The sequence below is a fragment of the Syngnathoides biaculeatus genome, chromosome 2, assembly GCF_019802595.1.
Source record: "Syngnathoides biaculeatus isolate LvHL_M chromosome 2, ASM1980259v1, whole genome shotgun sequence".
NCBI classification, from domain to species: domain Eukaryota; kingdom Metazoa; phylum Chordata; class Actinopteri; order Syngnathiformes; family Syngnathidae; genus Syngnathoides; species Syngnathoides biaculeatus.
Genome location: NC_084641.1, coordinates 39,821,263 through 39,844,792, shown reverse-complemented (window position 1 = coordinate 39,844,792; position 23,530 = coordinate 39,821,263). Strand labels below are relative to the sequence as shown.

The 23,530-nt window shown below is 40.1% G+C and overlaps 1 protein-coding gene across 2 annotated transcripts in view; it reads left to right on the top strand.

Moving 5' to 3' along the window:
- The window catches only part of cab39l (calcium binding protein 39-like), a 35,124-nt gene extending 11,746 nt beyond the window's left edge, over window positions 1–23,378 (top strand). For both annotated transcript variants that reach the window (XM_061804621.1, XM_061804613.1), the window contains 8 exons: window positions 5,888–6,014; window positions 6,129–6,293; window positions 11,087–11,205; window positions 11,290–11,458; window positions 17,463–17,522; window positions 20,265–20,330; window positions 20,415–20,558; window positions 22,037–23,378. In XM_061804621.1, coding sequence (XP_061660605.1) covers window positions 5,913–6,014; window positions 6,129–6,293; window positions 11,087–11,205; window positions 11,290–11,458; window positions 17,463–17,522; window positions 20,265–20,330; window positions 20,415–20,558; window positions 22,037–22,216 — 1,005 coding nt within the window. In that variant the 5' untranslated portion in view covers window positions 5,888–5,912 and the 3' untranslated portion in view covers window positions 22,217–23,378. The remainder of the gene's footprint in view (window positions 1–5,887; window positions 6,015–6,128; window positions 6,294–11,086; window positions 11,206–11,289; window positions 11,459–17,462; window positions 17,523–20,264; window positions 20,331–20,414; window positions 20,559–22,036) is intronic.
- Window positions 23,379–23,530: the final 152 nt, after the last annotated feature.

Sequence of the window (23,530 nt, the reverse complement as noted above, 5' to 3'; positions counted from 1 at the left end):
AGTGAACTTGGTTGTACTTTATTGAAGTGTTTAAAAAGTGTGCATACACGCTACCATATGGTAGACACAGGTTCAAATCTGTATGGAAGTATTCCTCCGTCTTCCCGATCAACTGATACTGCTATTTCTTCATCAGATGAGGTAAATCAGAGAAATCAGCGCTGGGCATAAATGGTGTCCCATGTAATGAAGCATTTGAAATGGCACGTAACACGTCACATCCGCCCACATAGGTCATGTGACTTGCGAAAATGGCAGCACCCCTAAAAATTTGTAATTGTCTATAGAAATCTTCTCAAAACACTATTAAATGAGACAGGATTTAACATCACATTGTCAAACTAGAGCACATATTACATGACCTATTAGATTCATTGTTCATGGAAACCACTGGATTTCCCCTTTAAGGTTTTGGTGTGGATAAATTAGTGAAGATTTAAATCTAAGTGGGTTGCTGTGGTTTGACGTTAAACGGGAAGAGTTGAAACAGTTTTGCAAATAATAGTGGGACAAAATTCTTTCAGAGTGATGTGAAAGACACTTCACCAATTATAGCAAACACTTGATTTCAGTTATTGCTGCCAAGGGTGGTACAATCCGTTATCAGGTTCAGGGGGCAATTAATTTTTTCACAGACGCTGACCCTTTGTTTGATTTTTTTTTTTTTTTTTTTTTTTTTTTTTTTTTTTTTTTTTTTCTGCCTTGATAAATTCAATTGTCTTTTGGAAACTGCATTTTCTATATCCTTGGATTGTCTGAGTGATTTTAAAATTGTTTTGATTTGAAATATTTGTGTGTGATAGATATGCAAAAAAAAAAATAATAATAATTAGGAGGGGACCGTATGCATTTTCACGGCACTGTAAAATCATTTCCCTTGATCAGTTGCTACTCCCAAGATTTTTGACAGAGGACTTTGAAGAATAATCAGAAGAATCAAAGAGCCCAGGACGAGCTGTGGAGAGCTCTAAAAATACTTAAAATTTTCAGGTACTATTGTTGCAAGGAAACCAGTGAATTATGTACTCTGTTACCATGACCTACATGCACGCTCACCACGCAAAAACCCATTGGCGGGGAAAAAATGCAATAATATGTCAAAGCTTGTTTAACGTTTGCTGAAGATATGGACAAGCCAGTTACGGTGGGCCCAAAAAGTATTTAGTCATCCACCAATTGTGCTAGTTCTCCTGATTGAAAGGATAAGAGAGGCCTGTAATTTTCATCATAGGTATACCGCAACTATGAGATGACAAAATAAGGAAAGAAATGTCCAGAAAATCACATTCACATTTTTAAAGAATTTATCTGCATATTGTGTTGGAAAATTGTTGTTCAAAATAATAGCAGTCCAATGTGACTAACAATGTTAATCCACATTTTCATTATATTTTTTATTGCTACGTCAAACAAGTTACCAGTAGGTGCAGAAAACCAACAAGACCCAGTATTCATTATGACACACGGTGCCCTTGCCTATTCACTTTTCTCCGTTCGCGGCCCCACAGATTCGGAGATTTTGGGCCCCAAATATTTTTTATTTACTGTTTTTTCATGTACTTTAAAGATGAGGTCTTAAATTCTCTTTTAAAGAGACGAGGCACATTAGACATGGCGCCTTAGAATGTGTTGTCCCCTATGTCCACACTGAATTCCAACATTTGTAAATATTGTTGTGTGACTTGTCTAATAAAGTATACTTAAAGTGCCACTGTCATGAAATGCAGGATTGTTAGTATGTTATTAATGAAAAAATGGCAGCCGACATAGACCAATGATTGTAGAGGTTTTAAATTCTCTTTTAAATAGATGAGGCACATTAGACATGGCACCTTTAGAATGTGGTGCCCCCTATGTCCATACTGAGTTCTAACATTTGTAAATATTGTTGTGTGACTTGTCTAACAAAGTATACTTAAAGTGCCACTGTCATGAAAAAACTGCAGCCGACATAGACCCATGCGTTTTTTCACCACAATACATGATTTTGACGTATACAGCTTTTTGTCACTCCCGCCATGAAATTCCTCTCGAGGGATTTGTTTTAGAGAAGAAGCAGGAAATGATTTACATGGCAGGACCCCCCTCAAGTGGACTCGTTTGTTTCTATTAGTTTTACCTCCGGGAAGGTTGCTCGTTGTTCCTTCGTGTTAGCTAAAATGCCGCCTCGTTGCATTGCTGGACATTGCTTGAACGCTCGGGAGGATGGATTTACCTTTTAAACGTTTGCAAGAGATCCAGTTCTCCGTGAAAAATAGATTGCACAGGTGCAAAGGACAGAGCTTGCTGGATTCCAAATGACAAGTAGGTGTATATACAGCTACTAAAAAAAAAATTGTTGGGGGGGCATAATCCATAAATCAGGGTTGCTGAATGTGTCAATGTGCGCATCAGAAGGCTTCCATGCAGCAGCTGCTGAAGGACGGCCTCCGCAGGCCTTGTGGATCGCTACTGGCCTTGTCGACAAGGCCGAGCCTAAGACTTTTAAGTGCATGTTTTGGTTGTGAAAATATGGTACGTATAATGCAGTGGTATATTAATACTGGATCCATTATTTATGGATGTTCGTTACTCACGGGGTTTGCGTTCCTGACACCCCTGCGAATTACGAAAGTCCATGGACACCAAAAGCATGATTTTTAGTATGTTTTAAAAAAAAAAAAAAAAAAAAAAAGGCAGTCGGAATGTACCTATCAGTTTTATTCACCACTCAACATGATTTTGACGTATATGGCTTTTTGTAACTCCCGCCATGAAGATACTCTCGGGCGATTTGTTTTGGGGAAGAAGCAGGAAGTGACGTTATCAGCAGGATCGAACTTCGGTGGCTTCGTGTGTTTATATCAGTTTTACTTGAGGGAAGGTAACTCTTTGTTCCTTCGTATTACCAAAAATGGCAGCCCGTTGTATTGCTGGATATTGCTCGAACACTCGGGAGGATGGATTCGCTGTTCATACTTTTCCAAAAGACCTGGTTCGTCGTGATAAATGGATTGCACAAGTGCAAAGGACGTGGTCTTTGTGTTCCAAATGAACAGGTAGGTGTGTATAGAGCTACTAAAAAAAACTTAATAGCTGGGGGGTGGACGTAATCCTTCTTTCAGTGAGCGACCAGCGGCTGGCCGGTCGCTCGCTCGCCGCTGGCCGGCCAGTTTCTTGTGTGCTCCTTCTTTTTTTTTTTCCTGTTTTTTTTTTTTTTTTTTTTTTTTGCTCAAGGCCAGCCAGTCGCTCGCCGCCAGTCACTCACTCGTGGCTTGTCACTTCGAAAAGAGCTTCCATGTTAGAAGGGCGTGAGAAAAATCCGAAAATATCTGTTGTTCCTCTGCCATAGCGGGTGCCACTACGTGTTTTCAATGGCGAATGTCCCAGTGTCACGTCTGTTGATGACGTTGCAGGCAATATGACTACCACTTGGAATTCCAGTGAGACTTCTGCAACTTTGCCCATGGATGACACGCTCTCCGCTCATATTTATTTTTTTTGTAAAAACATTGAAGTGAATAATGTTATACGTATTTTTCATTACAATATCTATTTTAGAATGTTTATACGTTACTTGGGCTTTAAGCCTCTGGAATTGGGCAATTTGTTGAAAGGGGAGTATTTAAAAAAAAAAAAATAGTGTGGCATCCACTCAGTGAGGTCATCAATTTTATGAAAAACAGGTGTGAATATGGTGGCCCATAATTAAGGATAAAACCAGCAGCTGTTAAACATGCTCTTTTTATCTCTTTGAAAAACTGCAAATGTTCAACACATTGTGCAGAGGAACAGCGTACTTTGATTTTAAAGTTTGATTGGAGAGAGGAAACCTTATAAAGAGGTGCAGAAAACTGTGGGTTGGATTGAAATTGTCTAATTCTCTCCATCCTACTCATGAGATGATACCAAAATGGAGTGTCTCCTCTCCTTTGTTCTGTTATATACATCTTATATCTAATTGATTAATCTGACTTTCAGCTAAAATGATCTTTAATGCCTTATAATGGACAACAAAACCAGAGACATGTAAGAAAATGGAAGACGATCAAAATCAATTGCAGAAAAACCAGGATAGCAAAGGTTCAGCCAATGATCAGCTCCAGGATGACTGTTTTAAAACATTTCTGATACCTCGCTCAGGAGTTCGGTATCAAATTTTAATAGGTTCGTCGGAGATAGGCACTCAGAAATGAAGACAAGACACACTTCTGGCTACCAACAATTGGCACTTTATTGGTCCCACACAGAAATGGTAGCACAAGCACAAATCACGTGGTATGAAGCTAAGTAATATCCAACCAGCTCTTAGAAGAATATCCAGCTCTTACCGTGCGCCAATAGGAGGGAGAGCCAACACTCCAGGTAGAGCAGCTTCAATACCGGCTGGGCGTCCGTACGCAACCCGCAGCAGACTCTACCGAGAGTATCCAAAGTCCTCCTTTTATACTCTAAGCGTGTGCGGAAGGAGGGGTGAGTGGCCAGTTCATCCCACCTGACGCCGCACTATTCTTTGTTACCAACAGATGGCGTTGCTCAACATCATATATAACAAAAACGTCTTTTTATGACATTACTGGTTATCCAAACATTCTTTTATGACATTGCTGGTTATACAAAGCTATGGCGATGATCTTTTAGGTTATACAAAGCTATTGCGAAACATATACGAAGCTATTGCGAAACATCTTTTAATTATGGAAAAACAACACAATAAAATTATTCTTACTTCAATGACCAAAGAAAATCTGGAGTTACCTGTAACTTCTATGACAATGAGAAGACATCAGTGTGACGCTCATCTATTTACAAGAATCCCCTGCAAAAAAAAAAAAAAGGCACATGCAGAACAGGTTACAATTTGCCAAAGAAAACAACAACTGCCTGAAAGAGAAATGGAGGAACATTTTGTGGACTGCTGAGAGTAAAACTTCTTTTTGGGTCCAGGGAACGCAGGTGGTTTGTGAGACGAGCCCCAAACTCTGAATTCCAGCCACAGTACACAGTGAAGACTGTGAAGTATGGTGGTGCAAGCATCATGATATGGGCATGTTTCTCCTACTATGGTGTTGGGCCTATTTATCGCATACCAGGGATCGTGGATCAGTTTGCCTATGTCAAAACACTTGAAGTCATGTTGCCTTATGCCCTTGAAATGGGGGTTTCAACATGCAAAGTCTTGGTTCTAAAACAATAAGGTCAATGTCACGGAGTGGCCAGCCCAATACCCAGACCTTTAATCCATTGGAGAACTTGTGGGTTGACATCCAAATTGCTGTTTCCTAAGCAAAACTAAGGAATGTAAATTAATTGTGGAATGTCGTGAAGGAATGGAGGAGGCGAATAACAGCTAAAAGGTGCCACAAGTTGGTTGTCTCCATGCCAAACAGATGTGAAGCAGTTGTGTATATAAAAAAATGGTGGTCATACAACTAAATATTAATTAAGAGACTCAAAGTAAATCCTATAAACAAAAAAGTTTGTACAAAATAGTTTTGAGTTTTTAAAGTCAACGGCAGATTGCTATTATTTTAAACACACCCATTTCACAAATTGCTTAATTGGACAGCCTTAAGTGTGTATATCATGAATGCTGGGTCTTGTTAGTTTTCTGAGAATGTTTGACATGTAACAATAAAAAATATACTGAAAACGTGGACTAATCTGGTTAGTCACATTTCACTGCTATTATTTAGAATACTACTATCTATAAAATACAATGCCAACTGTTATTTTTAAAAGAGAGAAATCATCGGCTGAAAAGTTCTGAAACGTTTTTCAAACAGCCTCATGGAACTTTTTTTTTTCTCCCCCGTGTGCCATTTTATATTGTCATTGTTAGTTTACAAGTTCAAAAGTTGCTTGTTCTTAAAACGAACCCTTGTTGTTCATCATGTGCACTTCCCAGGACTTGAGGAGAGCGTACATACATCATGCCTCTTTTTGGTAAATCCCATAAGACTCCGGTGGAGCTCGTCAAGATCCTCAAAGAGAACATGGCTGTGCTGGTTAAACAGGATAAGAAGACAGAAAAGGTAGGTGGAGGCAAGTTCGACACCCATTTGTGAATCAGTAGCTTCCCTCCCCTCACACTTTGCTGTCACAAGCTAAAGTTTCATTCAGGTACCACCTCCTACTGTTTTCTTTAGGCATCTGAGGAGGTGTCCAAGTGTCTGGTGTCCATGAAAGAGATTCTATACGGGAGCAATGATAAGGAGCCACACACAGAGACGGTGGCTCAGTTAGCCCAGGAGCTCTACAACGGTGGCCTGCTGATCACACTAGTGGAGAACCTGCACGTCATTGACTTTGAGGTGAGAAATGATACAGGTCACTTGAACCATTCGTTGTGGTCAAGCCCACACTGTGACACCAAGAACTCAAAGACTAAGACAAAATGAAGACTTTTGGGAGTTGAGACCGTGACAAGACCAACACCGTAGAAATCAATTTTAAAAGCCATGACAAAGTTGAAAAGTTAATATAGTGCCGGCAACTCTTTTAAACCACAAAATGGAAAAAAAAAAATGGGGTCACGTTATTATGAGAGAACGGCCGGTGTGGCTTATGATGGAGCCGAGTAGTGCTGCTTTAGGGGGTTGTTCATAGACACCGCAGTACGCGATCAACAACACAGTCGAGACGGGGTGCATTACTGCGGCGCACGGGGCTGAGTGAGGAATTCTCGGCTGGGTTCTTCAGAGCCACCCCCGTCCGCAAAGCCCGACGCACATTCTTCCGAGAAGCCGTGAACGCCGAACGCGGTGCGTCAGCCGGTGTGGCTGCTTTTCAGCGCCGTGGTGGGATATAATGGAGCCGAGCCGTGCTGCTTTTAGGGGCAAACAGCAATGCAATGAGACGCCATTTTTGGCTAACATGAAGGAACAACGAGCTACAGTACCTTCCTGTGGTAAAACTAATGGAAACAAACGAGTTCACTTCGGGGCGCCGCTGTCCTTTACGTCACTTCCTGCTTCTTCTCGAAAATAAATCCCTCGAGAGGATTTTCATGGCGGGAGTTACAAAAAGCTGTGTACGTCAATATCATGTTTTGTGGTGAAAACACGCATGGGCCCATATTGCCTGACGTTTTATCATTAATAACATACTAAAAATCATCCATTTCATGTCAGTAGCCCTTTAAGCATGGCTGTATAGCTCATTATATTTTTGTATTAGACAATCCTTCCCTCACTATTCTGGCATCTAGCAAATACAAATAATTGGGATAATCCCAATATACTACATCATAGTTTTTTCATGGTCATGCTCAAAAATATTGTCAATATTACACATACCCACGCACAGTGGGGGAAAAATAATATTTAGTCAGCCACCAATTCTGTAAGTTCTCCTATTTAAGAATTTATTTGCAGATACTGGTGGAAAATAGGTTGTTGCCCAATGACTAAAGTTCATTTCAATATTTTGTTGTATACCCTCTGTTGGCAATGACAAAGTTCAAATGTTTTCTGGAAGTCTTAAGGTTTTCACACCTTGTTGCTGGTATTTTGCCCCATTCCTCCAAGCAAATTTCCTCTAGATGCTGGCTGAATAAATACGTTTTTGCCACAAAAAAGAAAAAAAAAATTCTCCCCGTGCCTGCGTGGGTTTTTTCTGGGCACTCCGGTTTCCTCCACATCCCAAAAACAAGCATTCATTGGACACTAAATTGCCCCAAGGTATGAATGTGTGTGCGGCTGTTGCTTTTTATGTGCCTTGCGATTGGCTGGCAACCAGTTCAGGGTGTACCCCGCCGCCTGCTCGTTGACAGCTGGGATAGCCTCCAGCACAGCACAGCAGGTTAGATCAGAAATTTAATTTTTACGTTGTGTAAAAATGTGAAACGAGTGCCAACTGGTACTCTGGTATTCATTTAATACTTTGTCTAAAAGCCTTTGTTTGCAATGACACATTCAATAAGCCTCCTGAAGAATTCTTGCGAGGAACACCTAATCAAGGCAAATTTATGGTGGTATAGTTGGCTTTCCACTAAGGTATGACAGCCCCAACAGTGCTCACTTGAACGTTCAGCATCATCGATACGCGCCTGCAACCAACACCAGCGTCGTTACTGAACATTGTTAAACACAATTTAATTTCTAATGTTATTTGTTATACTTTTCTTTGTATGTGGACCATATTTTACAGTTTACTAACCCTAACCCTGAAAAACATCATGGCATACCAACAGACAAAAATGTTTCAAATCATGGATATGTTAATTACTGTATCTACTTCTTGCCATCAAGTAGAAGACCATTCATTTGTTCTGTCTGTCACTATGCCTCACTGGCATACATTTATTATAAATATTTTTTGAGCAATTATGTACACAAGTATGTACACTAAATGAACAAGTCTTTTAAACAGACGCATTGCTGCATCTTGTGATGAGATTGGTGATCGGTTATCATTTTTTTAAACTTGCTGATCAGTGAGCGGCCCCCAAAATCCCTAAACAAAAAAAAAAAAAGATAAATAAAATAAAATAAATAAATAAAGCCTATAACAACAACACTGGCCATATATTGTATTCCGATGAGTGTTACGACAAGACAAGGACACAGTGTCATAAAGTGTCATGTTCTGGTGTGCATTTTCTTACATTTACGATAAAAATAAGATCTTGTTAGGCCAGGTGTTGTCTGCGAATTATTGGGCATCATAATCTGGCGATGAAGCGTTACTGTGTTGCTGCCCTTGTTCTCCGCTGCCACTCTATGGACCCACTGCCGGAGTTAGCTTTGTTAGGTTTGGCTATCAACTCGAGGCTAGTGATAACAGTATTTCAGTCCAAAAATGCTTCGAGTTTTTCAGAGATTTTCCAGTCATTTAGAAATGTTTACTGCTGAGCTATTTCCTCCAGCATCAATAGCTACGTTGCAGCTGACACTGCAGTGCACTGACCTCGGCCCATCAAGCCAATGAAGTCACAAAGTATGTTTTTAATGTAGTGGTTTTCAGAATGGGGTACAGGGCGTGATGACAGGGGGGCCACGGTGTTACCATGAACACTTTGCATTATTTAAGGGGAATTCCGGTGGTTTGGATTAACAATGTATCCAATAGGTCATGTCATATGTACTCTATCTTGAAAATGTGATGTCCTCTCTCATTTAATGGTGTTTTGAGAAGATTTTTATTGGCAATTACGAATTTTCACAGGCGTCGCCATTTTGGCAAGTCACATGACCTACGTGCGTAGATGTAACGTATTAAGTGTGCCAACAAAGAAATCATTGTCGGTTTGTAGTGTCTTCACATGCGGTACCGCCACGATTGGACAAGGTAAAATACCTTACTGTATCACAAGATTTTGCCAAAATTTGGATAGAAATAATCTGCGGAATGTTTGGTGGCATATTCTGATCAGTAAGAAAAAAAATCATTTAAAGACTGGAACCTGGAGTGCTCGGAGAAAACCTACGCAGGTACAGGGAGAAGATGCAAACTCCACAATTCTACACACACGCCCACACACACACACACACATAACCATACAATTCCACGAAAAAAAAAAAAACTCCACAAAAATCGAACCCGGGTCCTCAGAACTGTAAGGCCAACACTTTACCAGCTCTGCTACTGTGCCGCTGTTGTGGAGGCAGTATTAACTTGTACCAAGCCAAAGATCATTTCATTATGACTTGGACCCCGGCCACCCTGTTGGCTAAAACAACCTTTCCCACAAAATAAAGCCTACCTTTCACTGATGAATTGTACCATCCTTCATGACCACAAGTGCTGTCCTCAGTGCAGTCCTCCACTTGCTGGCAAAATCAACAAGATAGATGAATTGTGTATCCCGCATGTCGGCCTTCACGTAGTCAGACTTGAGTCATTCTCGTCCAAAGAACCATCCAAATATTCAGCATTATTTACAGCCACAGGTTCAAATCTGTATAGATGTATTTCTCCGTCCTGCCGAGCAACTGATACTGCTATTTCTTAATCAGATGAGGATAAATCCGAGAAATCAGCGCTGTCCGTGATTGTGTAGTTATATAACTGAGCCTTTGTTTACGCACTTAATGTCCGGTGCATCGGCCTCCGAGTAGTCAAACTCCGAGAAATCAGCGGTGGCCATAATTGTTTCCCAACGTAAGCAAGCCTTTGTTGCCGCATCGAATGCGTCACATCCGCATACGTTGGTCATGTGACTTGCCAAAGTGGCGGCGCCCGTGAAAATTCGTAATTGCCGATAAAAAGAAAAAAAATCTTCTCAAAACACCATTAAATGATTGAGGATTAACCTCAAATTTTCAAATACAGTACATATGAAATGACGTTTTGGATACATTGTTAATCCAAACCACCCGAATTCCCCTTTAAATTACACCCGGCAGACAAGCTAATTTTGCTACCGTGCACATAAGCCACACCAGCAACTGAACTGACATTAAATTAAATGATGACAGATGAGAAATTTGAACAGAAAAAAACTATTTCAATTTTGTTTATTTTTGGTGGATTGATCAACTTGTCAGTGTAATTTTTCAAATGTAAAAGTGATTTTTGGTGGATTGATCAACTTGTCAGTGTAATTTTTCAACTGTAAAAGTGACAAACTGCAGTGATTGTTGATTATTGCAAGCTATGTCTATGCCTATTTATAGAAAAATTGTGTGTGTTGGTGGTGGGGGTAATTTAATCTCTAAAAGGGGAATACTCAAAAATTGTTTGGGGACCATTGTGTTAATGCAATGCACACTTACACACTTTGTGCTTGTAAATAAAAGCATCATCAAGGAGAACCAGTATTGTTGGAAGTGTACAATTCCAATGAAATTGGTCAATTGGACCCGATTCTAAATTGGAACTGATTTTCGATTCCCACCTATAATCACAATACCACAACAGTTGCTGTCATTGGGAGAGTGATGGAAGTTTTTCACACATGAATTAAAAACATTTGTTGTTTTACCATTATCAAACAAAGTTAGGCACAAGTAGATCAGTGATGGTCTCAGCCTTCATATTCCGAACCAGCCTTCAAAATGTGTTCATGGGACCGGCCTTGAGACCAGTACCAGGGGGTTGCAACACTATGAAACACTACCCCGATGCTCGGCTTAAAAATTTCTTTTGACGCATGCGCTTCCAGGGAAAGAAGGATGTATGTCAGATCTTTAACAACATTTTGAGGAGGCAGATCGGCACCAGGAGCCCCACAGTAGAGTACTTCTGCTCTCATCAAGAGGTTCTCTTTATCCTGCTGAAAGGGTCAGTCAGTCTCTCTTTCTCACACACAAACGCTGGTAATGATTCAATGGCATACAGTGACTCAGGTCCGCGTTGGTTTTGAAGGTACGAGACACCCCAGGTGGCGCTCAACTGTGGGATCATGTTGAGAGAGTGCATCCGCCATGAGCCGCTTGCCAAAGTGGTTCTGTATTCAGATTATTTCCACAGGTTCTTCAGCTACGTTGAGATGTCCACCTTCGACATCGCCTCTGATGCCTTTGCCACCTTCAAGGTACCTGAGGTCTTTCCTAAAGTGAATTCAGTTCCATTTACTGTGCGACAAAACAGTGTGTGAATCCTTTGGAATTTACAAAACGTCTGCATATATTGGTGATAAAATGTGGTCCGGTTTTCATCTAAATCACAAGATAGTGTCTGCTTAAACTAATATCACAAAAACAATGTTTTCATATTTTTATATGGCATAACATGTTCACAGGAGTTCCTGATGGCGTGGTAATACATTTGCCTGACTTTGGTGCAAGCAGAGTGAGTTCAGTTTCCCACTCAGCGATGGTGGGAATGTGAGTCTGAATGGCTATCTCTGAATTTGCCTGAATCTGAATCTGACTGACAGGCAATCAGTTCAGGGTATAGTCTGCCTTTCACTCGAACTAAGATGGGATACACTGAATTAATATAAGCAGTGTTGAGAAAGGATGAATGCGTGGCTGAATGTTCACAGGACAGTGAGGAAAAGGTTATTGAACCCTTTGATATAATAACATGTTTCACCTCGCTTTGGCAGCAATACTAAATATTCCCTCTTGTTATAGATCAAACTTGTGCAAGAATCAGAATTAATTTTGGATCATTCCTGTTTCCAAAACTGTTGCAGTTAAGTAAAATTTCCTGGGATGTCTGGTGTTTGTGCCTCTTTTGAGGTAAAACGATAGCATCTGATTCGGGTTGCGGTCAGGGCTTTAACTCGGCCACTCTAGAACATGTATTTTCTTTCTCTGAAGCCCTTCTAATGTTGAGTTGGTTGTGTTTTGGATCATTGTCCTGTTGCAAAACCCATCATCGTTTGAGCTTCAAATTTTTGACAGAGAGGCCTCAATTTATTTTGCAAAATATCTTAATAAACTTTAAGAAAAGCATTGAGTTTTCCAAGTAAGGTAACTAGCTGCCCTAGCTATGAGGTAGCAAAGCAGGACCCCATACCATGATCCTCCCTCCACTCGATGGAAAAGAAGCAGCAGTTCTCAACTCTCTCTACTGATGGACAATTTGTGTAACCGTGGACTGATGAACATGGACTTTTTTGTAACCCCTTCCAGCTTTATGCAAGTCAACAACTGTTAGTCTTCTGAGCGCTATTATGAGCGAGACAAGGTATTCATCAGCCAGTGCTTCTTGCCTGGAGACAATTCTGGTGTGTGTTTCCTAGTGGCTAGAGCAGCTTTGAGCCACACCTCTAATGTTGTCTCAATGAACAGATTCCAGGTTGGCTCACACCCTATTCTGATAAGCTCTTGGAGAATCCATAGCCTAGAGGTTCAATTACTTTTTCCTCCATGTCCTGTGAGTGTTCAAATGTTATTTTCAATAAGAATATGAAAATATATTTGTGTGGTATTAGTTTAAGTAGACCTTTTTTGTGATTTAGATGAATATCAGCACATGTTGGGACCTATGTATGTATAAATTACAATTCCAAAGGCTCCGATTGTATATACTGTATATATGGACAAAAATGTCGGTACCGCTCTGTAAAAAAAATGAGAAATTAAAAAAAATAAATATGTAATAATCAAAATGTAATAAAAATTAACCAATGAAAATCAGACATCTTTTTGAAATGTAGTTACAATTATTTAAATATTTACATATATGTAATATTTATACATATTTAAATAATTTTGTAAAATGCCCGAGCAAAAATTAACTGCTGAAACACTGAAAAAAGTTGTCAATCAAACCGTATTTCTAAGAAGTTTTTTTATCCCTGAAAAAGTAAGACAAAGTGCTTTACATTAATTAAAATCTAAAACTAAATCAAACCTGCCAATTATTAATTACAAAACTACACAAATTAGGAGTAAAATTGCATTAATGGATGTGATTGCAAAGTGCCAACATATAGAAATTCATTTCCGAACAATTTGTCTTCATGTCTATATCTTTTAAATTACCTCCAGGAATACTAGATTTTGTATTATGTTATGTAATCACCTAAAAATAATTCTCCACTTTCAGAATATCATTATTCTGTAATTGTAAATGTTAATATATTGTACCTTCAATGGTACTATGGGGGGGCATAAGCCAGTGAAACTCTAGGCTGGTCCCAAGCCCGAAGAAATGGAGAGCGTTGCATCATTTTCTACCATGATGGAGCTGGAAAAAGAAATGGAGTAGGGGTATCTTTAAGGAGATTAGCTCAGGATGTTTGTGAAAAGAGAGGTGAAAATAATATCAGATTGAGTGATGAGACTGAATTGTGAAATTGAGGGTGTGTGTCCATAAATCCAGTGCCTTGGGAAAGAATTCGACCCCTTTAAACTTTTCAACCTTTCACCACATTTCAGGCTTCAAACATAAAGATATAAAATTAACATTTTTTTTCCAAGAATCAACAAGTGGGACACAATCATGAATTGGAACAAAATTTATTTGATATTTTAAACTTTTTTTTAACAAATAAAAACCTGAAAAGTGGGGCATGCAATATTATTCAGCCCCCTTGCATTAATACTTTGTAGCACCACCTTTTGCTGCAATTACAGCTGCAAGTCGCTTGGGGTATGTCTCAATCAGTTTTGCAGTCGAGAGACTGAAATTCTTGCTCATTCTTCCTTGCAAAACAGCTCGAACTCAGTGAGGTTGGATTGAGAGCGTTTGTGAACAGCAGTCTTCAGCTCTACCGACAGATTATCGATTGGATTCAGCTCATTAGAGGGACAGCAAAAGTTGGATGTTTTGGGGACAAGGTTAGAGAGAGCAGACTTGGATGGTTTGGACATGTTCAGAGGCAAGAGAGTGAGTATGTTGGTAGAAGGGTGCTGAGGATGGAGCTTCCAGGCGAAAGACTGTGAGGAAGACCAAAGAAAAGGTTGATGGATGTTGTGAGGGAAGACATGAGGACAGTGGGTGTTAGAGAGGAGGATGCATGAGATAGGCTTACATGGAAAAAGATGACACGCTGTGGCGACCCCTAACGGGACAAGTCGAAAGAAGAAGAAGAAGTTTTGGATCATTGTCCTGTTGGAAGATAAATCTCCGTCCCAGTCTCAGGTCTTTTGCAGACTCCAACAGGTTTTCTTCCAAAATGGTCCTGTATTTGGCTCCATCCATTTTCCCATAAATTTTAACCATCTTCCCTGTCCCTGCTGAAGAAAAGCAGGCCCAAACCATGAGGCTGCCACCACCATGTTTGACAGTGGCATTGGTGTGTTCAGGCTGACAAGCTGTGTTGCTTTCACGCCCAACATATCGTTTTGCATTGTGGCCACAAAGTTCGATTTTGGTTTCATCTGACCAAAGCACCTTCTTCCACATGTTTGGTGTGTCTCCCAGGTGGCTTCTGGAAAACTTAAAACGAGACCTTTTATGGATACATTTGAGAAATGGCTTTCTTCTTGCCACTCTTCCATAAAGGCCAGATTTGTGCAGTGTACGACTGATTGTTGTCCTATGGACAGACTCTCCCACCTCAGCTGTCGATCTCTGGAGTTCATTCAGAGTGATCATCGGCCTCTTGGTTGCATCTCTGATGAGTCTTCTCCTTGTTTAAGGTGAAAGTTTAGAGGGACCGCCGGGTCTTGGTAGATTTGCAGTGGTCTGATACTCCTTCCATTTCAATATGATTGATTGCACAGTGCTTCTTGAAATATTTAAGACTTGGGAAATCTTTTTGTATCCAAATCCGGATTGAAACTTCTTCACAACAGTATCTCTGACCTGCCTAGTGTATTCCTTTGTCTTCATGATGCTCTCTGCACTTTATATAGAACCCTGAGACTATCACAGAGCAGGTGCCTTTATACGGAGAGTTGGATTCTATTTATCATCATCAGTCAGGTAGGTAGGATTTGACCTGGAGGTGAAAAAGAAGTTCTGTAAGGAGCTAGAAGAAGTAGTTGTGAGCATCCCATAAAGGGAGGGAGAGAGTTGTGATTGGTGCAGATTTTAATGTTCATATCGGTGAAGGAAACAGTAGTGTTGAAAAAGTGATGGGTTAAATTTGGCATCCTGGAAGGTAACTTAGAGGGATAGATGGTGATAAACATTCCAAAAATGATGGAAATGGCTGCAACTTCTCAAAGATGGAGGATCATAGTGTGATCTAAAAGAGCTCCAGTAGCAGCACGCAGGTGGATTATATTTTATGCAGACAATTTAATCTGAAGGAAGTTACTGACTGTCAGGACATGGTCGAGGAGACTGTGGATAGACAGCATTGGATTGGCGTGTAAAATGCTTCTGGTGGTGCGAAGAAAGATTAAACCAGCCAGAACAGAGATTCCTGTGGTGGAAGTTGAGACATGAAGAGTGTTGTGTAGGTTTTCAATAAAAGGTGAGACGGGCCCTCAGTGGACAGGAGGAATTCTCAGAACACTTAACACTACAGCCAAGGTGATCAGAGAGATAGACAGGAAAGTACTTGGGATATATTCTGGTACGAAAGGAGACAAGGAGACTTGACAGTGGAACCTCAAAGTACAGGAAAACATGTAAAGACATTATCCAAGAAGTGGAACACTGAGAGGTCTGGAGTACATGGAGGCACAGCATAGGATGAAGGTAGAGATGGCAAAGGCCAAAAACAACCCATATGATGACATGCATGCCACATTGGACACTATAGAAGAAGAGAAACATCAATCAGAATCATCTTTATTCGCCAAGTATTTCAGCATTTGTCTCCAGTATTTGGAACTGCTTTATAACAATCTACTTGACGACGACAGCCAGCAGTCAATTGAGACGTAAAGACATTGGGGTAAGACTCACGTAGTAATAAAGGTTGCTAGTAATCTGGTAATGGTAGAAGGGTTTTTATGTGGGGGATTGGGGGGGACAATTGTGCAAATGCTGGTCCAGGGCAATGACCATTGTGCAAAGGGTGGTAAGACTTCAAGGAATGTATGCTGTTTAAAGTGACGAGCGATGTTATAATCTGGGACAATGTCGATTGTGCAAGGGTTGCTAATATTCCTAGTCAGTTGTGCAAGTGGTGCAGATGCTACTCAGGTACGCAAGGCTAGTATTGGTCACCAACAGATGTGCAGATGGTGCAGCGTGGTGAGTTTATCACGGTGAGTGCACAGGTAATGTATAATACGTAATAATAATTGGCCAAGCAGAATGAGACAACAAACTCAAGACAAAATAAAATGACAGCATGTTGAATTATAATTGTTTGGGACACGACATTTGTCACAGGTTTGACTGGAGCCATGTCACAGTGGAGCCAATTTTGGAGAGAATATCTCGGGAAAATTAGGACGTTTATAGAGGAAAACACTCAAATGCATGATAACACTAGATAACTCGACAACACAGGGACCGTAAACCGGAAATGACTAGGTACCTCGCCACTGCTGTGTTGTTTTCAATAGTGACGTTTTCCTTGGTCATCTCCTATGAAGTCTACTTTTCCTCAGACAATGGTGTAACATTGATGTACTTATACATTTGAGTTCACCTTTGATTTCCTTTGCAGTTGTTCTGGGCTCTTTTGTGACTGTTCCTATTATCCATCTCTTCCATTTTTTTCTTGTTTTCCTCAAGGGGCCACCTCCATAGAGGTTGGCTAAACCTTAAATAAGATAACATTTCTGAAAATGTGCAGGTGTAATCACAGGAACATCAAAGTTCTTCGAGATCATCTCATAGCCTTTACATTTAATATTGCTAATTTTCCTTTACTCTCCTGAAGACACCCTGTGTGAACATGTCCCTATGGTCAAATTGTTTTCAATATTTGATATGGGTACCGATATTTTTTTACAGGCCTGTCATTAGGGTTTTTTTTTTTTTTTTTTTTTAAACAAGTCTGTTGAACCACAATTCAAAAGCAACGTTTGATTCTCATTGGCTATTTTCCATATGTTTTAAGTTTATGATGTTGATATTTGTTTATTAGTCTAATTATTTCTGTGACCACAGTGGGTTTTGCTTTTATTAACAGAGGGGTACCAACACTTTGTCCCTATCAGTTGCTAATTTCGACCAAAAGCCAAAGTCAAGTACCTTGTGGTTGCATATTAAGCTGTTCATTTTGCTCACAGGATCTCCTGACGAGGCACAAAGTGCTTGTAGCAGAGTATCTTGAACAGAATTATGATGCGGTGAGTGATTGTGCATCTGTCCAATCTGTTAGTGTTTTGGGAGCGACAGTTAAAGCCAGACGTTTACGTACACTGCAAAAACACGTAATCTTTTTTTGTCTCACAGTCTGAAGTCAAATCAGACTAAAACTCTCCTGTTTCAGGTCTGTCATGTTCACCAAAATTCTTAAATTCTTAAGTCTTACCAGTCCAATAATGGATCATAAAGAAGGAAAAAAAACGTCTCATTGTCGGGGGAATCTTATTTGATAAAACCCAACACCAAGAACAGATTTCATCTTGAAATGCAATTTAAAATAAAAATAGAATAGAAAACAACAGGATGAAAAGGTGTATGGTATTGCTAACATAACACGTCCAGCTATCATTACATGACGTATAAACAACGAATTGAGGATGTGCCTGGTATCTTAACGTTAGCATAAATTATTCAGATCACTATAGCATTAAGAACATGCTAACAAGGTTAACAAACCATCAGTGTCACTCCAAATCAATAGATCCAATGAAATCTTCATCTTCTGTGTCAATTATAAACCCTGCCAACTTCGGAGGTAGACGACGTGCCGCTTCCTCTTCTTTCACTTTCATCGGAATCATCGTCAATTGCAGTTCCAATAACCTACTCCAGCCTTTCTGAATCCCTGTTTTTGGTTGTCACTGAAACCCATACTTTGTTGCTCTATCCACTGACTTCCTGGAAAGTTACCTGCCCCATTCACCCAGTTGCCATCAAGCTATGCTCTCCATCCTCTTCCACTGCTCTCAAAGGTTACACAAGAGTGCCTTAAATCTACAATTCACAGAGATATCGAGTGGCTGTAGTTTATTTGGCTAAGCCTCCACGGATGATGGCAGCAGCTAAGGAGTCAAAAACATTTAATTTATTTTTGAACTGCGCCATGATGTCTGCTTTCATGCTATCCATCACAAGCAGAGCTTTTCACGCTCTAAAGAAGACATCCGGACGCTTTGTGTAGCATATTTCACTACTTAAAGCTTCTAATCTGCGTAATAGGATTTACTCTTCAATGACATTTTACCACTAATGTTGAAATGATAAATTTTCAGAGGTACGGAAGTAGCAGGTGTAGCTACATAGGCCTAGTGCAACCTCTTGCAGTGGATGTGAAAATATGGAGAAGCGGCCAAGAAAATGGATGGGTGGATGGATGTAATGTGTTAATAAATAGTTCTGAGTCGCACCCCCCGTCGAACTATAAGAAAAACTGCAACTTGTAGTCCGAAAAATACGGTATTAATTTTGTTAAAGCCTAAATAATAAAAACAAGGATTACTTGGAGAGTTTTATATTATGTTTGAGATCAAACGTTTGCATACATTTTCTTGGTATCCAGTAGCATTTTCACCAACTGCATGACATGGGTCAAATGTTTTATGTAACCTTCCACAAGATTCTGACAGTATGCTACTGGAATCCTGGCCCATTCCTCTTGACAAAACTAGTGTAACTGAGTCAGGTTTGTTAGGTGATTTGCTCAAAAAGGCCTTTTCACATCTGCCCACAGATTTTCGATGGGATTAAGATCACATCTTTGTAATGGCCACTCCAAGAGACTGACTTTGCTATCCTCAAGCCACTTTTTTTTTTTTTTTTTTGTCAGTATGTTTTGAGTCATTGGAAGACCCTTTTGTGCCCAAGTTTTAGCTTACTGTCTGATGTCTTGTTCCCTTAAATCGCCATGTAATGTTCTTTCTTCATGTTGTCATCTATTTTATGAAGATATCCAGTTCCTGCTGCAAAACAACCCCACAACATGATGCTGCCATCTCCATGCTTCACAGTTGGTACAGTGTTCTCAGATCTACAAGCTTCCCCCTTTTTTCTCCAGATCTAACGTTAATCATTATGGTCAAACGGCTCCAGTTTAGTTTCATCAGACCACAGGACCTGTCTCTAGAAGTGAAGATCTTTGTCTTGGTGTCTTTTAGCAAGTTGTAATCTATCCCTTTTATGTTTCTTGACGAGTAATTGCTTCATTTTTGGTGAGAGGCCTTTCAGCCCATGTCATTGCAGGACTTGTTTCATTGTGGATAGTGAGAATTTCTTACAAGCTTCATCCCACATCTTCACAAGGTATTTAACTTTTGTTCTGAAAGTCTTTAACGTTTGTTCTGGGGTTGATTTGCACATTTCAGAGCAAAACACGTTCATGTCTGGGTGACAAGAGCCCGTCTCCTGCCTGAGCGGTGTGATGGTTGGACATTTCCATTATGTTTATACTTGCATATAATTGTTTGAACAGCATCTGGGAATTGCACCCAAGGATGAGCCAGACCTATGGAATGCCACCATTCTTTCTCTGATTTCCTGGCTGATTTCTTTTGATTTTCCATTACTTCAAACAAGGAAGGAGAGTGTTTGAGGTGTGGGCTTACAAAAACATCCCCAGGTGTGCCGCCAACTAAGTCACATGTTGTCAGTTAACCTATCAGGAGCTTCCGAAGTCATGACCTCATCATGGGGGCTTCCCCATGTTCTTTAAGGACATAGTACTTTTTGTGTGTAAACGTTTGACCTAAAAGACGATAATATAAAATTATCTCTCTCATTGTGGGATTTGACAAAATGAAATAATTTTGGTGACCGGCGAGGTTTAGTCTCATTTGACGTCAGTCACTGAGACAAAAAATTAGGTGTGTTTTTGGACAGTGTATGTAAACGTCTGGCTTCAACTGTAAATGTGACCTACAGTATATTTAACTTCTGTGTCATTGCAGGTGTTTGCAGACTACGAGAAACTTCTGCTCTCTGAAAACTATGTCACCAAAAGGCAGTCACTCAAGGTTTTGTATACTCTCAAATAGTCACGCAACCGAGTCAACGCAGCCGCTGCTAGTCATTATGTGATGTGCACGCCTTTCCTGCAGCTTTTGGGCGAGCTTTTGCTGGACCGACACAACTTCACAGTTATGACGCTCTATATCAGCAAGCCAGAGAATCTCAAGATGATGATGAACCTGCTTAGGGTTAAGAGTCCCAACATTCAGTTTGAGGCCTTCCATGTCTTCAAGGTAAAATTAAGACAAAAATACCATTCAGCTAAAATACTGTTTTGTTTTGTTTTTTTTTTTTAACCTCTTGTGTGTGAGACCCTACACAAGACAAGAAAAAGGTGTTCATACTGCTCTTATAGTGTGATGTCCTCAACATAAACACAGAACACCACTATGACACTGCAGTTTTATTAGCAAATGCAAGTCTCCTTAACACAGACCTGTGAGAGGCAGAACAGTACCACAGTGCATGTAAACTGCCAGAAAATACAATACAAAGAGTAGTGGTCGTAGAAAAAGAAACAGAAGATCCCTGACTTTTTTTTTATCTGGTTCCACATTAGGATGGTGGTCATTTTCACTTCAGTGGCAAGATCATCAGGATCATCTTTTCCAGTCATCTGACACTTGGCAGTTTCCTTGTTTAATTGTTAGGGGAAAAAAACTCTAATTCACACTGATAATCAGGCTGTTTCAGACCTAAAACATTGGAGTATAAACTGTATGAGAGAACTGCCAAATGTTACAGAACGGATTGTTACAGATATTCGGGAGGGATTCAGCTTATGACATCACCAGTGCGTCCGCGTTGAACACCGGGTTAGGGCACGCTAATTTTTTATGCCTTCTGACTGCCAAGCCACATAGGCCAAAGTTAATTTTGGGTCTGATATCAATGCATTCTAAGTCACTGCTCATTGCCTTCATGGTAGCGAATAAGCAACACTTCTTACCATGCTTCTAGTTCCTTCCAGAAATTCGCTTTCCACTCACGGTCACATCCTACTGGTGGGGCATAGCCACAAATCAACCTTAAACCTTGAATTTAATGTTTCAGCCTCATCACTTGATCTGATACTAATTTCACCTCCAAGACCTTCTCAGCCAGCTCTTCCTTTAAAATTACCCCTACTCCATTTCTCTTCCCATCTACTCCATGGTAAAATAATTTAAACCTTGCTCCTAACTTCTAGCCCTACTACCGTTCCACCTGCTCCCTTGGATGCACAATATACTGTACCAACCTTTCTCCGAATCATCATGTCAACTCCTGAGCTTTTACTGTCACAGTTCCAACATTGAAAATCCCTACACTTCATCTGCCGACAAATCTGCTTTACTCCTCTTCTTTGTCTTTGACCCACAGTAGCTGAATTTCCACCGACGCCGGTGCCAGGGGTAAGCGTGTTTAACCTGGGCCACGGAGATTCTTTATATGAATGCTCATATTTGTTTGGCAAAGTTTTAAGACTGATGCCCTTCCTGACACAACCCTCTGCATTTATTCGGGCTTAGGACCAGCCTACAGATTGCACTGGCTTGTGCCCTCATGCATTGCACAAAATAGAAACCAAAACGATACAACCTATCCAGTTGAGTCCATCAGTAGTTGTAATATTTTTTTCAGTTTTTACTTCAGAGCTATGTGACTCCAGTGGTTTATGTATCCTTTGTGAAACTGTCCAATGACTTTGTGCATCATTTCTCATCCTCAGGTGTTTGTGGCCAACCCCAACAAGACACAGCCCATCATTGACATCCTGCTCAAGAACCAGGCCAAATTGATTGAGTTCTTGAGCGTCTTCCAGAAGGACCGCACGGACGATGAGCAGTTCAATGATGAGAAAACCTACCTAATCAAACAGATCAGGGATCTTAAGAAACCAGCAACCTAGAGAAGCCCCCCTGCCCTCAAGATCAACTCTGTATCAGTAGGAACCTGTAGAAACAAAACTATTTAAAAAAAAAAATATATATATATATATATTTTTTTTTGTTTGCTTTACTAAAAATGTGTGCAAGAATAGTTCTCAATCACTCATTCACCTTTTGTAAAAAAAAAAAAAAAAAAGAAAAAAAAAAAGAAGAAAATTTCTCGATCATTAGCATGTAGCAGAGCCACCACATGATTGGTTGGCAGCATCTGATTATCTGATTGAGCAACACCAGCTGTTAAAATGCCTTTATTGGCCCCATGGTTCCTGGAGGGCACACGCACAGCCACTTTTGCCTTTTTAATTTTTTTTAGGTTTACCGTATTCTTTTTAAATGCAATATTAGTCACCACTCTAACACTATGTCACGCAAATAAAAGTTTGGTTGCCAAGTTGACACCAAACTGTCAAAATTTCATGTGCAAAGGATAGAAGTGTTTACAGTGTTAAAAGCCTGTGGTCACAATCCTATAAACGCGCACACAAGTTTGCTCATCGTGATCTGTCAATTTCCAAATGAAGAGCTTTAATTGGGTAATCAGATTCTTGTTGTGGTACTGCATAGCACTTTCTGTATTTTAAATGGTTGTTTGGGAGATGGGGTGAGCCATGGTGGGGGCGGGGGGGTGTCTTTGGGCTAATCAGAGTTTTTTTATATGACGGTGCAGAGACTAAGTGACAAGTTGTCCTTCCTTTTTTGTTTAGGTCTGATTCAGATGTTGAGTGGAAGTTTCATAAGTGGCATTTTAGTTTGCGGTGTTCTTTTCGACTTTGGGTAATTGTATATTTCAAGGAGCATCTTAGTTTTGAAGAAATCTGCTCTGGACAGAAGGTATTAGGTAGTAAATGCAGTGTTCCACCATCAGTTCAGCTCACAACCTTGATTACAATATTAATGGTATATGTGAAAAATCCAAACGGAAAGAAAAATGTGCAGAATCATGAAGCATGAAAACTGGTTCAAAGAGGAGAAATTGCAGCAAACAACACTTAAGCTTTAATGAAAGTAGTTTATTTCTGATTGTTGTCTTGTTCACATTTGGGATCATGCAGCTAACTTCATCTTAACCGATGCGGCTTCATTATGTACTATACTGAGAATTAATAAAAGGATGGTAACTCATCAGGCTTTGGATGTTCATTTGTCAGGTTTAACAGGCAAGTAGCTTCAAGTCAATTAATTTGGGGGGTGGGCATAATCACTAAGCCTGCACATGAACACTTGACAATGCAAGATAAAGTTTATTCAACCTTGATTGTAAGCTGGTCTGTGTA